Genomic DNA, 14868 nt, shown 5'->3' with positions numbered 1-14868 from the left:
CAGAGTTTCTTCCTGATTTGAAGAGAGCTGATGGGCATGCAGCGGCTGCGCCTTGCTCAGTGCCTCGGGGCTGTGCCAGAGCCTGGTGCTGGTGATGCCCTGGACTGGGGCAGCCCTGAGCCAGGCTGCAGCCCTCAGCCGGCCCTGGGTGGAGCGTGGTGCAGGCAAACCCCATCTTCGCTGGGATGGATGAACCAGAATCACAGGACCTCTCCCTGCTGCTCTTCCCCAGGAACCCTCAGCCTGGCCCCTGGCCTCTTCCCACCCTGCAACTGCATCAGCGCCGCCCTTGAGGAGGCACGAGGCCCCATCTTGGCTTTTCCTGCTCTTTCTTTTCTGCTCTTTTCTTTCCTGCTCTTTTCCTTTCTTGAGCTACAGCTCTGCCCTGGGGAAGCTGTGTCCATCAACTTCCAGCCTGAGCCCTAAACCACCCCCGGGGAGCCTGGGGGAAGAGCTGGGCCGAGCAGGGAGCTGCCTGGAGCCATCGCCTTGCTGTAGCTCCCCTGAGCACCCCTGGCCTTTGCTCCTGCTGCTCACATGGAAAAGAAACAAGGGGCTGCAGCCGCAGCTCAGCAGCGTTTAGCAGCAGGAAAGGCACCTGAGTATCTGGGGCTGAGGCACCAGCCCTCAAAGGGGCCGTGGCAGCTCCCACGTGGGGCATGGGGCAAACGCTACTTGTTGAGCTGCAGAGGAAAAGGGGGTGCAGACCCATGTCCCACCCTTAGGGCCACGCATTTACACACAGACAAAAGTGGAGGGTTTTAAAGATTTTTTTATTATTATTTTTATTTTATATTTTTTATTAAAAAAAAAAAAAACAAAAGCCCCTAAGTTCTATGGCTTCAAAGAAGCATCAGAGAAATTTAAATGCCATTTCTGTACACTTTGTTTTAAAGCAGTAACTAAACTCGCAATGGAACAAACGCCCTCACGTACAATCTCAGTGTTTGGACTCCGTGCTGGAAGGACCGGGAGTCCTGGGGGCTGCAGCCCTGACCCCCCCCCCCTTGCAGCTGCTGGCGGCAGCGGGTGAGCAGCTGGAGTCAGGCAAACGCCCTCGGCCGCGTCCCTGCCCCTCCACGGCTCCTCTTCGGCCTCTGATTGGGTTTGTCTGAGCCGATGCTCTGAGAAGGGTCCGCTTCCAGGGAAGATTTAAGGCGATTTTTTTCGTTTTGTTTTGTTTCTTTGCCTCGCTGGGGAAGTGAGGGCAAACGCTGCACATCGCTCCCCACCGCGGCCAGGGGATGCGGCGGCAGCTGGGGCTGCCCTGGCTGCTGCAGCCCAGAAGCCAAAGCTGGGTTCAATCCTGAATTCAGGCAGAAGCGGGGCTGTGGCGCTGCGCCCTCCCGCGGGGCCGCAGGTGCCCGATGGGTGCTGGGGCAGGGCAGGGCGAGCACCCCCTGGGCTGGCGCAGCCCCTCGTGCTATTTGGGGCCTCCCCTCCCTCCCGAGATGCTCGGTTTGGACAAATGCTTCGAAGCAGCCACAGATGTTCCCATTTTCCCCCACCCCCACCCCCCCAGAAGCCTCAGCACAGCCTCAGCCCCGCTCTCGGGGTAGAACAACAGGGTTTTGGTAAAGATAAGCGTGCCCCTCCCTCCCCCCTCCAATGTGTGGTGATCAGTGCACACAGCAGCGCGGGGTCAGTCACGTGGGAAAGCTGCAGTGGCCCTGGGGTGGTGAGGAGCAGGGTGCCTGGGGGGCTGCGCCTGTGGGTGAGACGATGGCTAAAAAAAAAACCCGGCCCCCTCCCGCCCTCCCTCGTTACCCCCCCACTCCCCTGGCAGAATCAGACCCGGCCCCACTGCGGGGGGGAGCGGGCAGAGGCTGCCGGGCTGGTGGCTGCGGCAGCGCTGGCCGCCCCGGTGCCCTTCGCCAGCCGGTCACCGTCGCCAAATGCCTCCGCGCCCACCCTGGCACGAGGCCCTGCGCCCTCGCCCTGTGCCTGCCGTCACCCCGGGGGGCTCAGACACACGGCACAGGGGGCTGTAAAACCAAGGCCAAGAAAACGCTGCCACAGGCCCTGCCCTGTGCTGCCTGACAGACCTAAAGCTGCTGTGGAAACAAATCCAGCCCTAAGACATCACAGCGTCAGAGAGGAGACGCTTTTCCTTCCAACTGCGCTCTGAAACGTGCTCTCGCGGGTCCCTCTGGTGCTGCCTGACACCGGCTCGGTCCTGTCCCGGTGCCCCCTGCCCCAGGAGTCACTGGCTGTTCATGGCAAGACCAAACATCACTTGTATTGCTAGCAAAAGTGCATCGTAAAAAGAAGTGTAAACGCATTTCCCCCCCTCCCTGCCCCGCACGCACCCAGCACTTCTCGCCGTACCAGAGACCACAGCGCTCGTCACCACAGGCATTAACGAAAGGGGAGGGGAAACCTCACGGGGACGGGGGCAAGGGGCCCTAACGAAAGAGCAGAATTCGGTAACACTGAAGATGACGGTCAAAGACTGACAACTCAGCACTCTGCACCGAGACTCACTTTAAATTAACTTAAGAGACAAAGAAGCAACAGAAAAAAAAAAAAAATTCCTCCTTAGCCCACTGCTCTCGAAATTGTCTTCTGCTTCTTCTAAGACAGCGACGTTTTAGAGTCTGTAGAGTTGATCCCCGTTTCAAACTAGGAATAGACTCAGAAGCAAGTGACGCTGTGGATTTGTTGCCGTTTCTTTTTTCTTTTTTTCTTTTAGACGGACGCAGGAACTTCAGCGAAGTCGGGCTTGGTTCGAGTAAACGGCCACGCACTGGGCGAGTGGCGGAGGAAAGGACAAGCAGTTTGGGGAGGCCCCGCTCCCCGCCTGTGCGTGGGGCGCCGGGGGAGGCCAGCTGGCTCGGCCCCAGCCCCGTCCGAACCGAGGGGCCGCCGCCGCCGGCTCCACGGGTCAAGATCCAGCCACGGCCAGAGGGAGAGGAGCCCTCGCGCACGCCGCTCCACCCGGCCCCGGCAGCTCACTTGCGACGCTTGGTGGTTTTCCTCTTCCTTCTCTTGAAGAAACAGCAGCACCTGGGGACAGAGGGGACCCGTCAGTGCCCGGGCCCAGATGGGATCAGCACCCCCACGGGGGATCAGGGGACACCAAGCCTTTGGCAGCCTGCAGAGCCCCACCTGGGGCAGAGTTGCCCCAGCACATGGCCTGGGCCGGGTGCGGAGCGCAGCGATGGCCACAGCAAGTGATGCTCGCCATGGTGGCACTGGCCCTGGCACTCGATGGCAGCCACGGCAAACACCGCTGGCCGGAGCCTGGGGCTCCCCGAGAGGGAACGGCCCCAGCTGCGCACGCGGGCGCTGTGCCGGGTTTGGGAAGGGGCTGGGGGTGGTGGCCCTGCAGGGACACCACTCGCTGGGTCCCCGTGAGGAGCTGCAGATGTTTGCTGGGCTGCTCCTCCCCCAGGGGGGCAAGGCAGGGCACCGCGGGGCGGCAGCCCTGACCAGCGCCCGCCCCAGGGGACAGGGCCAGGGCGCATCCTTACTTTGTATCGTCTGTCACCTCCACCTCGGTGGGGGCTGTGATGGGGGCGTTCGAATGTCCTGCAGTCGGGTCATCTGTGTTCAGCTCGCCGTTGGTGGAGCTCATCACCTGTGGGGAAGTGAGCGTCAGTGCGGGGGCATCCTGCGGGGCACCGGCTGGTCCCCAGCCTCGTCCCCGGCCCCATGGCAGCCCCAGGTGGTGGCACGGCCCCCCCCCCCCCCCAAGCCCCCCGAGCCCTGCCCTGCCAGAGCCAGAGCCAGGAGCACCGGCGTCCCTGCACGGGGCAAGAGGACGGTGCCCTCGCCCAGCCAGCGCTGCTCCGCCTCGGCACTGAGCGCAGCAACGACCCCGGCGCCCCCGCACACCCCCCCCCCCAGGCCAGGGGTTGCTGGCGGCCCCGTGACGCTGCTCGCTGCCCCACACCATCCTTCTGCCAAGCCAAGCACCCAGACACAGCTCTCGCCGTTGGACCCCAAGCCCTGGCACTGCTGGGCCCTGTGGGGCCGAGCCCAGCGCCCACCCCACAGGCTCCTGCCAGCCCCCCGGGGCCCTGCCCGCTCACAGGCGGCAGGGCCGGGAGGAACACCCGGTCACCGAGGCAGGGGTGGGCTTGGCACAGGCAACGGGGACTTGCCTGAAAACCCCTCTGCTGCTCCTGCAAAGCCAGGAGCACCCTGGGGGATGCGCAGGCATCGCCAAGCTGCTTGGCCTCATGAGGACGTTTGGCCCCTCGCCGGCTCACAGAGCTGCCGCCCGACAGCCATGGTGCCCAGCCAGCGGGGCTCCTTCAAGCGACAGCCCCCCCGAAACGAGCCCAGGGACCCGTGAGCCACCAGCACCCCCCCGCAGCGCCGGGCGCGGGCGGAGATGGGAGGGAGGCCGGCAGAGCAGGAGCGGGGAGCAGCCGCAGGGGCAGGGAGGGGACGCAGGAGGAGCCGGGCAGGCTGAGCTGTCCCCACGGCCGGCCCTGGCCCTCATGACGGGAGCCGAGCGAAAGCCCAGGACCCAGCACCCGTGGAGATCCGTCACAGAGCAGCGGGAGTGAGCAGCGGCGGCGGGGACGGCAGCAGAGACAGAGGAAGCAGCACAGGCCCGGCTGGGGGGCGTTCAGGGCCCCTGGTGCAGGTGCCCCCACCCGACCGCGCGGGCTGGAGCCGGCCAGCCCGAGGCAGGGGCAGGAGGCGGCGAGCGGGGGGCTGGCGGCGCAGGGACGGGACCGAGGCGGGGAGCCGAGGCTGAGGGCTGCCCAGGGAAAGGGAGGAGAAGCCGGGCTCAAAGCCGCCGCTCCACTCGAGCGATGGAGGCAAAGGGAAATCCCCGCTGGGGGTAAGGCCGTGTCCGGGACAGACACGGAGCAGAGCCGGCGCTGTGCCCATCTCCAGCTGCCCTGCGAGTCCCAGCGGCAGCCCCGGGAAGCAGCGCCAGCCTCGGCCGCGAGCCGGGAGCGGGGCCCCGGGCATCACACGGGGCCAGCCCTGTGCCGGCGTGTCGCAGCCTGGCCAAGAGCCCGGCGTGCGCGGCCCCGGGTGGAGGAGCGGGGCTGCCGCCTGGCACGGCCGGCAGGCACGCTTGGGCCTGGCGCGGGTTGGCTCTGCTGTCCCCCAAGCCCGCCCATGCCCTCGGCGCGTGGTTGCGTGTACCTGGACGGACCCCCCGAGCCTGCCGGCTGCCAGGTGAGCTCCCAAAGGCTCCTCGGCAGGCTGCCCACCGGCCTGAGGATCCCACAACTCCGTCCCCTCGGGCGGCTGCTCGCGACAGGCAGGAGGAACAGAATGAAAAGAAACAAAAGAAAAGAAAAGAGGAAGAAGAATGGGGGAGAGAAGGGAAGAGGTGGAGGGAAAGGGCGGGGAGAAGAGTGGCAAAAGGAGTCGAGAAAATAAGACATGCAAAAGCAAAACCATGACCGGAGCAGCTCGAGTTTGTGATTGCGGAGGGCGCTCGCCCTGCGCTGTCCCAGCGGCTCCTCCCTGAAACCGCCGCTGGGACACGGTGGGCTCTGCACCCTCCCTGCCACGCTCAACCCACAGCCCCCCCCAGAGAACCGGGCTCTTCCCTCCGCATGGAGCAGCTGGGGCCGCGCTGCCCCACGGAGCTCGGCCGCCCTGGGCGGGTCTGGCAGCCGCTCCGCAGAGGCTCTTCGTGGTGACACGGCGAGGAAGCGAGCTGCGCCGTGCCCCAAGGGCTCCCCCGGCGATGCAGCGCCCCGCTGCCAAACCCTCAGCACGGGGAGCGTGGCGCAGCCCCACGGCTGCTGGGGGTCCTCGGACCCCCACGTCCCAAACTGCTTCAGTGCTGCGGGAGTTTTGTGCTCTGCTTTCCCCACGGCCCACGAGAAGAGACGTCGAGCACGGCACTTGTCAGGTGCAGGAGGCAGAGGGCAGAGCTCACGGGGGACGAGTTCCCAGGAAGGAGCCAGATGCGCTCGGAAGACGTCACGCCTCCCTAGGGACGCTGCCCAGCCACCGGCCGTGGCTGCGGGAGGGCGGGTGCTGCGTGCCGGGCTCCAGCCCGCCTGCTCCCCTTGGATGCTCAAACCAAGAAGACCAGGGTCCGTACGGGACAGCTAGGGAAACGTGTGCGGTTCGCTCTTGCTGGCGGCAGTCCCCAGACCATGCTTCCTGCACGGGCCGCGGCACCGGAGTACGGCCGGCAGCTTGGCCCATCCCTCTGCCCTGCGCTGCCCCCGGCTCGGCCCCACGTGCCCGCTGTGGGGCCACACGCTGCCGAGCTGCCCCACAGACCCTCCTGGAACACCCCTCCCTCGTCCCGTGTCTGTGTCCCAGCGGTGAAAGAGAAGCGGCACAGCAAACAGCGGCGCGTTGCCCCAGGGGGGATGCAGCACCGGGGGCATCGCCCTTAGCACCGAGGCGGCTCGGCGTGTCCCGTGCTCACACCCACCAGCGCTAAGCCCCGCTGGAGCTGGAGCTGGAGCCCAGCCCTGGCGTTTCCCAGCTGTGCTCCAGCCTCCTGCGGCTGCTTCCCCCCTGCTTCTGCCAGCCGCCTGGCCCCGGGGACGCAGCCCAGGGTCCTCCGCAAGCCTCAAGCCCAGACCCGCAGGGAGGAAACCCTCCGCCAGCCAGCACTGGGGGAAAAAGGGCGCCGCGGTCCCTCCTCCATGAAGAGCCCCTGCTGGGCGCTGAGGCTGCGCAGTTCAGAAGCCTGAGCCACGCACGACCTCGGTGCTGAGCCCCGGCCGGGGCCGCGCCGCTGCTCACCTGGTGTTTGGTGTGTGGCTGTGCTTTGTCTCTGTTCGGGGGCTGCACCTGCACCTCGCTGTGCATCGTGCCGATGGGGGTGGGCTGGGGACACGACAAGCACAACGTCAGCTGCGCCCCAGCGGCCCTCCCGCCACCCACCACCGCCTGCTCCGAACGTACAGAGCAGCTCGGAATCGGGGCCAGATCCCAGCCCCTCCACCTCCCCGCCCGGTGTGCGGCCGCACTGAGCCCACGCAGGGTGCCCGTGGCAGAAAGCGAGGCGCCAGCTGGGCCGCGGGGTTCCCCTTAGCTCCAGGAGCCTCCAACTCCCGGGTGACAGCTCCGATTCCCCGGCTCGGAGCTGGCTTTGGGGCCCTCCTTCACGCCAGCACCCCGTGCCAGCCCCGGCTCCCTCCCCGCTCACCAGCGGTTTCCCTGCCCAGTCGTATTCGTAGTCGAACACGTAACCGTTCCTCTCGAACAAGTCTGTGAAGAGCTTCCGCAGGTAGTCGTAGTCAGGCTTCTCGAAGAAATCCAGCCGCCGCACGTAGCGCAAGTACGTGGCCATCTCCTCTGCGGGGACAGAGTGGGCTCGGTTGGGGCAGGGGGACACGGTGCCAGGCCAGCAAGGGGCCAGGCTGGGGACGAGGACGGGCCACGCAGAGCCCTCACCTGGGAAGTTCTCACAGAGCACCTCCACTGGAGTGGCTCTTTTGGTGTCGCCGATCTTCTGATACCTCTCCTTTAGCGTGTCAGCCTGGCGGAGACAAGGAGCAGGTCAGGAGGAGAGGGGGAGGCACCGGGCGCTGTCAGACAAGGAGCGGGGTCTTGGTCCCCCTGGCCCAGGCGGCAGCGGGAGCTCACTGCTGGGAACCTGCCCTGGGCAGGCTGGGGGCGAGCGCAGCGCCAGCACAGCCACTGGGACGGCAGCTGGGACACCCACAGAGGGGGGGACACCAAGAGGGGGCCCCTACAGCCGCTCAGCACAGCGAGGGTCGGGCACAGAGCTCAGAGCAACAGCCCCGGAATCCACCAAGGCACCGACCCTCGGCCACCCCAGGGGCCAAAGCTTTCTTCCCCCGTTCCCGGCTGCTGCCCGGGGCAGAGCCAGAGCCACGTGGCAGCCGTGCGTGGGGACAGCAGGAGCTGGCCGTTACCTTGAGGCCTTGCCAAGGAAGGCTCCCGCGGAGGAAGTACATAAACATGTGTCCTAACGCTTCCAGGTCGTCCCTGCGGCTTTGTTCTGAGCGGGGCAAGAAGCAGTCGTGAGCTCATTCCCACCACAGCCCCCTTCCCTGTCCCCACCAGCTCCCGCAGCACCCCACGTCCCCTGCCACCCCCCCAGGCTGAAGGAGAGGCTGTTTGTCCCCAGCCCCACCACTGGCAGGGGGCAGCTCGTGCCCTGCAGCCCCCTTCCCCCCCCCTTTTGGCCAAGGCAGGGCTGGCCGCACGGCGCGCTCGCACCTTTCCCCAGGTGGGTGTTGATGCTCATGTAGCGTGCTGTCCCCGTCAGGCTCTTGTGCTCTCGGTAGGGGATGTGTTTTTTGGTCTCGGGGTCAATATACTCTTTGGCCAGGCCAAAATCGATGATGTGGATGGTGTGCTGCCGCTTGCTGCCCGGCCGCCCCACCAGGAAGTTCTCTGGCTTGACGTCTCTGTAGATCAGGCTTTTGGTGTGGACGTACTCCATCCGCGTGATCTGGGGGCAGGAGGGGAGGTCAGCACCGCGGTGGAGACGTGCCAACCGCAGCCGCGGACACAACGCCCCGTGCCCTCCTCCCTCGGGCCCTGTTCTGCTCAGACTGCCTCGACCCAGCCAGCAGCCCGGCTCCCCTCATGCTGCGCCTCACTGCGCCGCAAGGACGGGCAGAGCGGGCCTTTAGCTCTGGTCCAACCGCATCTCCGACGCAGCCACAGACACCTGGCCGTGCCTGGAGCAGGGCGAGGGAGAGCACAGGTCAGCCAGGGCCACCCGGCACGACCCTGGCGGGCACAGGGAACAGCCCCGTGCCTTGTCCCTCCCGCATCGGGGAGAGGACGAGGGACAGGGAGAGGCCCGCCCGGTGCTGGGGTCCCCACGCAGCCCCCAGGGAGCGGCAGGCGAGGTGCCGCGCTCACCAGCTGGATCGCGATCATCAGGACGGTCTTGAGCGTGAAGGTCCGATCACACAGATCAAAGAGATCTTCCAGGCTGGGGCCCAGCAGCTCCAACACCATGGCGTTGTACTTCCCGCAGGGGCCGAAGTAGTAAACCTGAGGAATTCCTTCTGCAAGAGACGGAGCAGGGGCTGTGAGCGGTGGCGGCGGGGCTGAGCAGCACGTGGCCCCGCTGTCACGGCCACACCGCTCCCAGAGCCAGCACGGGGGCTGCTGGTGGGGGGTCGCCGCGCTGCCCCCCCGCCTCTCCACGCCGCAGGCGGCCCGGCTCTGCTCCTGGCAGGAGGGCGAGGGAGACAGCTCCGTCTGCACCCCCGACTGCTGCGGGGGAGGCGGGGGGGGGGGGGAAGAACTAAATAAAAAGGGATCAAAGATTAGATGTGGCTGCGTAAGAACAGCCTCTCCCAGCCGAGCAGATGGGCAGAGTAGCTCGGGCTGGGGAGCGAAGCTGCAGAAGTTGCCGACACCTCTGGAGGAGTCTCTCCCTGCCCCAGCCCCATCGCCCAGACACCGGCTGCCCGCGGCGGCTCGGCCCCGGCCCCGTACCTGCATTGCCGAGCTGCTTGTAGAACCGATACTCCAGGTGCAGCTGGGGGGCCCGGGACTTTATGGGTTCCTTGGAGGAGAGAAGGAGAACAAAGAGGTAAGGCTGTGGCACGGAGCGGGACGCTCAGGAGGTCTGGCTGTCAGACTCCCCCTTCACAGGTTGGCAGCAGCTGGGGCTGGCAGCATTCAGGGGTGAGAAAAACCAGTGCAAAATGAAGACAAAGACCCAGGGGATAGGGAGAGGAAACCAGCCCACGCGGGAGCCTGATCCGACCCCTCCAGAGAGAGCCAGGGGCTGGGGGAGGCGTTCACAGAGCTGGTGTCGGTGGGACCACGCTCTCCAGGAGCTCTCTGCGCTGGTACCAGCTGAAGGGGTGCTGACGGCAGGCCACAGCCAGCTCCTGGCGAAGCGGAGCCCCAGCTGCTCTCCCCAGGGCTGCATCACCCCACCTGGAATGACGCTGGCTGCCTGCGTGCCCTCAATTCCTAGCAGCGAGCGCAGCTCCCGTACGCAGCCTGTCCCGACCCACTTTAACAGGCCGGGCAGGGCGAACAATTGCCCTCTGAGGCTGCCTAAACGTGTCCCCCCCCGCCCCCCGACCACAAAAAGACTCACCAATTTGATAGCTACGTATTCGTTGGTGTAGAGGTTCTTTCCTGCAGGGAGAGATGGAAAAAAAGGCATTGGCAGTGAGTGAGCCTTTGTGTTCCCCCCCCCAAAACCCGCTGCAGCCCCCAGGGGCCTGCAGAACGTCCCCAACAGGTTCGGCAGCTCCCAAACCCACAAACAGGCCTCGAGGCGCGAGCAGGAGCCGGAGCCCACCGCGCTGCGTTGCAACATGCCTGCTAATTACCCCCGGATGGGGCGCCCGGATTCCTCCCCCGGCTGCCGGGGGCCGCCGCCAAGCTTGCTGGGAGGGGGGGGGCAGCTTCCCTACGCTGGCCTGCGGGGATGCGAGCGGCCAAGCAGCGAGGCTGCGGCACCGCAGAGCCGCCCGTTCCTCCCCAGGGGGCTGCTGCAGCTGCCCTGCGCCGGGACGGGGCTGGGGACGGCGCCCGCGGGCAGCGGGACCACGCGGAGGGTGGCAGGGAGGAAGGGGAGGCCCCCCCGGGGCGCAGGGGCAGCGTGGCCGGCAGGACCAAAGCCCGGCAGCCGGCCTCCCCTCTTGGGTCCCGCCGTTGGACGGAGGCGAGGCAGCAGGCGGCGGGGCCGGGAGGAGCTGAGGAACGGTGCTGAGCCCGGCACCAGGGCAGATTTAGGCCCCCAGGTGCCCCCGCTGATGCTCGGCTGGCAGCAGACCCGCAGCACGGCCCCGCGCCGTGCGAGGAGCTGAAGGCACCCATGTGCCGCAGGAGGGCCGGGCTGCCTCTGGGTGCCCAGGAGAGCTGGAAGAGCTCCCACAGCGCCCCAGAGCCCTGCTGATGGCTTCCGACACAGCTCAGCACCTTCCCTGCGGGGTTTTCACACCCCCAGCTACACAAAGGCTCAGCTCCGGCGTCTGCACCAGAGCCAGGAGGGCACGAGGAAGGTGCTTACACCTGGGGAGCGCCAGCACCACCTCTGCCCGAGGTCCACGAAGAAAAAGGCGAGAGGTTTGCAAACGGATCAGAGCCCCTGCTGCCCGAGCAATCCGGCACGCCAGGGGCACGGAGGCAGGGCCCTTCCCGCGGCGCGAGGGCCAGCAGCCGCCGCGCTGCCCGGCGCGGAGCTGCATCTGTCCCCTCGGCTTTCCTCGCAGCAATTTGCTCGGGGAACAGGCTCCTCCCGGCATAAGATTTCATCTGCTCCGACTGCTGCTCTCCACCTGAAGCAGCAATAAATCCTCGCCGGGTGACATCCGAGCCAGCTGCTGAGCGCCAGAGCCAGCGGCAGGATTACAGGGGGAGGAGGAGGGAGCAGCTCCCACCGGGACTGGGGGGGGGCGGGGGCAGGATGGTGCTGGGCCCCCGTGTGCCCCAGCCACAGGGCCTTGCTGTTAGGTCCAAAAACTCACTGCTGCCTTCAGGGCAGTAACATGCAGCCCTAAAATCACGGCAGGGTTTTCCCTGAGGCTGGGCTGGGTCTTAATAGGGCAAAAAATCAACAAATACACGGCAGGAGAGCTGCAGCCCTGCTGCTGGTGGGACGCTAAAACTGGCCCCTAAGGGAGCTGGCCACGAAACGAGTCCAAATCACTTAGAACCCCCCGATCATTTCATACCCCCGTGGCTTGCCCCCTCCTACGGTGCTCAGAGGGCTGGGACGAAGCTGTGAGGAATGATGGGGAGCAGGGAGAAGCAGCGGCAGCTTGGGTGCCCCGAAAGCACTGAGTCCTGGGGGCGCCCCGGGTCGGACCCGGCTGCCACGCGAGCAGGCAGCGCCGCAGGCGTCACGGAACCAAAGGGGGTTGGTGGCGGGGGGGGGGAAGAAATAAAAAAAATGGAAAAGTGGCAGGATGGGCGGCAGCGGGCAAATATTTGCGCTTGCAGAGGCCTTTGCCCCGCTCAGTGCAGGCGGCGCCTCCAAATGGAGCTGCCGGCACCTGCACGGGGCGGCACGTCGGATGGCCGCCGAGCCGCGGGGCCGGGGGGGGCCGGGGGGGCAGGCTGGGCCGCGCGGCGTTCGAAAGCCCGACGCGGCTTCCTCTTAACGCCCCAATTCCCCCCCGCTGAGGGCAGATTTGGCAGCGGTGGGGTCAGGCACCTGCTCCCGCACGTCACGGCCCGGAGAGGGGCCGGGCTCGGCGCCGCGCCCCCAGACCGAGCTCCTGCCCCCAGCAGCAGCGCAGCGCCGCCGGGGCTCGTCGGGCTCCTGGGGTGCCCGCCGCGAGGCAGCCCCACGGCGCGGAAGCTCCCAGCAGCGGCCACGAGCTGCCTCGGGCCAGGCAACGATAGCTCCTCGGAGCGTTGCTTTTTCATAGATCAGAGGGAAGGAAGAAAATAAAAAAAAAAATAAAAAAAAAAAAACAAAGGTTATTTTGGAGTTTGACCTTCCTCTGCAGGAGGCTGCGAAAGACCAAGGGGAAAAACCAGCGTGAGCTGTTGGCGAGGGAGGCCAGCGGCCGCCCAGCAGCAGGCCGGGCGCTGTTCCCTGCCGCAGTCGCCCGCGAGCTGCCGGGCAGCGCTGCAGCTTGGCCCCGCCACGGCACCCAGCTGAGGTTGCTCTGAGCCCTCCGCGACGGGCGGGATGGGGACGGGCGGGAGGGATGGGGATGGACGGGCGGGATGGGGACGGGCGGGATGGGGACGGGCGGGCGGGACGGGGACGGACGTCTCGGCGGAGCCGAAGCCGGAGGAGCGCTCGGTGCAGCGCGCTGACCGCCGCCTGCGTTTTCTCAGGTTACCGTTTGTGCCCCCAGAAGCAGCCCCTGGGCAAGCAGGTGCCTGGGGGCCGCGGGTGAAAGCCACGGCTCGGGCTTGGGGACGTCCCCGGCAGCCCACGTGTTCCCCGGGCAGGGACACGTCCCCAGCGACCTGCTGCTGGCTCGGCCGCTGCCCGAGGACCCCCTGCTGTCTTCCCCTCCCTCCCCGGTGCTGTTTCAGTTTTAAAAGAGAAGTTAACTTGCAGCGTTTACCTTTGAAGGAAGACAGCTGCCATGTTTCCACTCCGGGGTGGGGGAGAGGGGCAAGCACAAAATGCTGCAAGCGACCAACGCGTAAAAGTTCAGCGCGAGGAGACCAAAAGCAGCAGCTCCTGCCGGATCCCCGCACCCTCACCCCACCTCCCCAGGGCGGCACGGACGGACAAACGGCTGCTCCTGCCTCCGAGGTAGCTCTGGGGCAGCCCGGCACTGGCGGAAGGCTTGCACAGCGCCCGGCTGCTTCAGGCTCCGACCTCAGACCTTTCAGGAGCTTCTCTCCTCCGCCAGCGCCGTCACAGCGGGCCACGGCCTCGCGCAGGATGCCAAGGGCAGCGCGGACACCAAGGGGGGGATCCACGCACAGCTCCAGCAGCCAGGAACTCCCGGCCAAGCCCTTCCCCTTCTGGCTGCCCGCAAGCGCCTCATGCCTCCAAGGAAAGCTTCTTTTTATTATTTGTTACGTTTAACAAACGGCCCCTGAGCTTGCACACCTCCAAAGCTCGGAGGACGCGCGGTCCCGGCCGGGGGCTGAGCTCCGGCACCCAGGGCAGAGCGGCGCCTGCCTCCGGGCGCAGCGGTGGGGTCGGGCAGCGCGGCACCTGCTTGGAGACGACTTCCTCGCCCTCCGGCCCCCGCTGCCGGGAACGGAGGAGTTGCCTCCAAACGTGTTCCTGCAAGATCTCTGGGCTTTTTTTGTTTGTTTTTAAAGGAAAAAGCGCAAAGAATTTTATCATTTTTTTTAAGCGCTGAGCTACACTTTGGCCTCCAAAACCTGCCTGCTTTGAGGACTCAACGCCTCCTTCCCGGGGGAAACCTGGGTGCCCAGCGCGCCAGGGAGCATCCCTGCTTCCACCACCACGGCACAGAGGGATCCCTCCGGACCCCTGCAGCTCCTCAGGAGGAATCCCTACTTTGTGTCAGGTCTCAAGGGCACTGCTGGGCCCTGAGGCAGCCCAGAGGCACGCCTAGGGAAGAGCGACGCGAGTTTAGGAGCAGAGCCACGTAGCTGCGGCTCACGCTGCTGCGCTGAGGCCTTGTGCTCAGCCCGTTAGGGCGTTAGGGGCGGGCACCGCGGGGTGGGACGGGGGAGGAAAAGCGCACGGAGGGCCCAGAAGCTGCCCTGCACCGCGCCGGTGCCATGCCCGGAACGCGAGGAGCCCGGTCACATCGGCCCTTGGTGCCAAGCACGCCAGCTGGGGCAGAGCAGTAGGGCCGGCCCCAGCTGCTCCGGCTTTCCGCACACTTCCCTTTCAAGTGCAAGAGTCCGGGGAAAAGTCCGGAATAAAGCAGGGCACAAGAGCAGGACCTTGGAGGATGTGCCGGGCTGGAAGAGGCGGCGCAGGCTCCGCAGCGGGAGGCGCAGTCCCCGAGGGCACCCGCTCCCAGGCAGGGGTGGAAGGAGCAGCTGCTGGGCCCAAATCCCGAAGCCGCCCAGGAGCCTCCCTCCCCTGGGACAGGCAGGGCTGGAGGAAGGAGCAGAGCTCTGCCCGCTGCCAGGCACGGACCCTGCGCCGCCGAGTGGCTCCGAAGCAGCGCCCTTCCGCGCGCTCTGCAATGAAGCGGCGATCCCGCCGGGGAGGTCGGGGGCAGGAGGGGTCAGGCTGGCACCCGGCAGTCTGTGGGGCTGGGAAGGGCTGAGGGCACGCCGAGGTGGGGAAACTTCCCCTGCCCTCCACGCGGTGCCGGGGCCGCCGGCAGCTCGGGGCAGCCTCCCACCTCCGCTCCTTTCAAAACCCCAAGAGCCCGCCGAGAAGAGCCCGCCGACTGCAGGCTGTGCTCCCAGCTTGGCTAGAAAAGGCGCTGGCTCAAGCACCGCGCGGCAACGAGCCCCGCGGCCGGCACGAACCCCCAGCCTCTCCGGGGAGCGGCTCTCCGCCAGCTCCCTCCGGCACAACCCTGTCCCCAAAGCGCTCGCGGCCCAGCCGAGGCTGACGCC

At 66.5% G+C, this 14868-nt stretch overlaps 1 protein-coding gene across 7 annotated transcripts in view; it reads right to left on the bottom strand.

The window, feature by feature from the left end:
* Positions 1-2724: 2724 nt before the first annotated feature.
* CSNK1G2 (casein kinase 1 gamma 2) overlaps positions 2725-14868 on the bottom strand; it is a 37386-nt gene continuing 25242 nt past the window's right edge. For 6 of the 7 annotated variants that reach the window (XM_066984049.1, XM_048077560.2, XM_066984050.1 and 3 more), the window contains exons 3-13: positions 9989-10029; positions 9373-9442; positions 8788-8936; positions 8134-8368; positions 7827-7912; positions 7342-7426; positions 7094-7242; positions 6688-6771; positions 5113-5217; positions 3474-3580; positions 2725-3006 (exon numbers count right to left, since the gene is read on the bottom strand). In XM_066984049.1, coding sequence (XP_066840150.1) covers positions 2952-3006; positions 3474-3580; positions 5113-5217; positions 6688-6771; positions 7094-7242; positions 7342-7426; positions 7827-7912; positions 8134-8368; positions 8788-8936; positions 9373-9442; positions 9989-10029 — 1166 coding nt within the window. In that variant the 3' untranslated portion in view covers positions 2725-2951. The remainder of the gene's footprint in view (positions 3007-3473; positions 3581-5112; positions 5218-6687; positions 6772-7093; positions 7243-7341; positions 7427-7826; positions 7913-8133; positions 8369-8787; positions 8937-9372; positions 9443-9988; positions 10030-14868) is intronic. The other variant, XM_048077556.2, reaches the window with a different exon arrangement.

This window comes from Anser cygnoides, chromosome 27, assembly GCF_040182565.1.
Source record: "Anser cygnoides isolate HZ-2024a breed goose chromosome 27, Taihu_goose_T2T_genome, whole genome shotgun sequence".
Lineage (NCBI taxonomy): Eukaryota > Metazoa > Chordata > Aves > Anseriformes > Anatidae > Anser > Anser cygnoides.
Note: the sequence above shows the minus strand (reverse complement) of the source record. Positions and strands in the feature narration are given on the sequence as shown.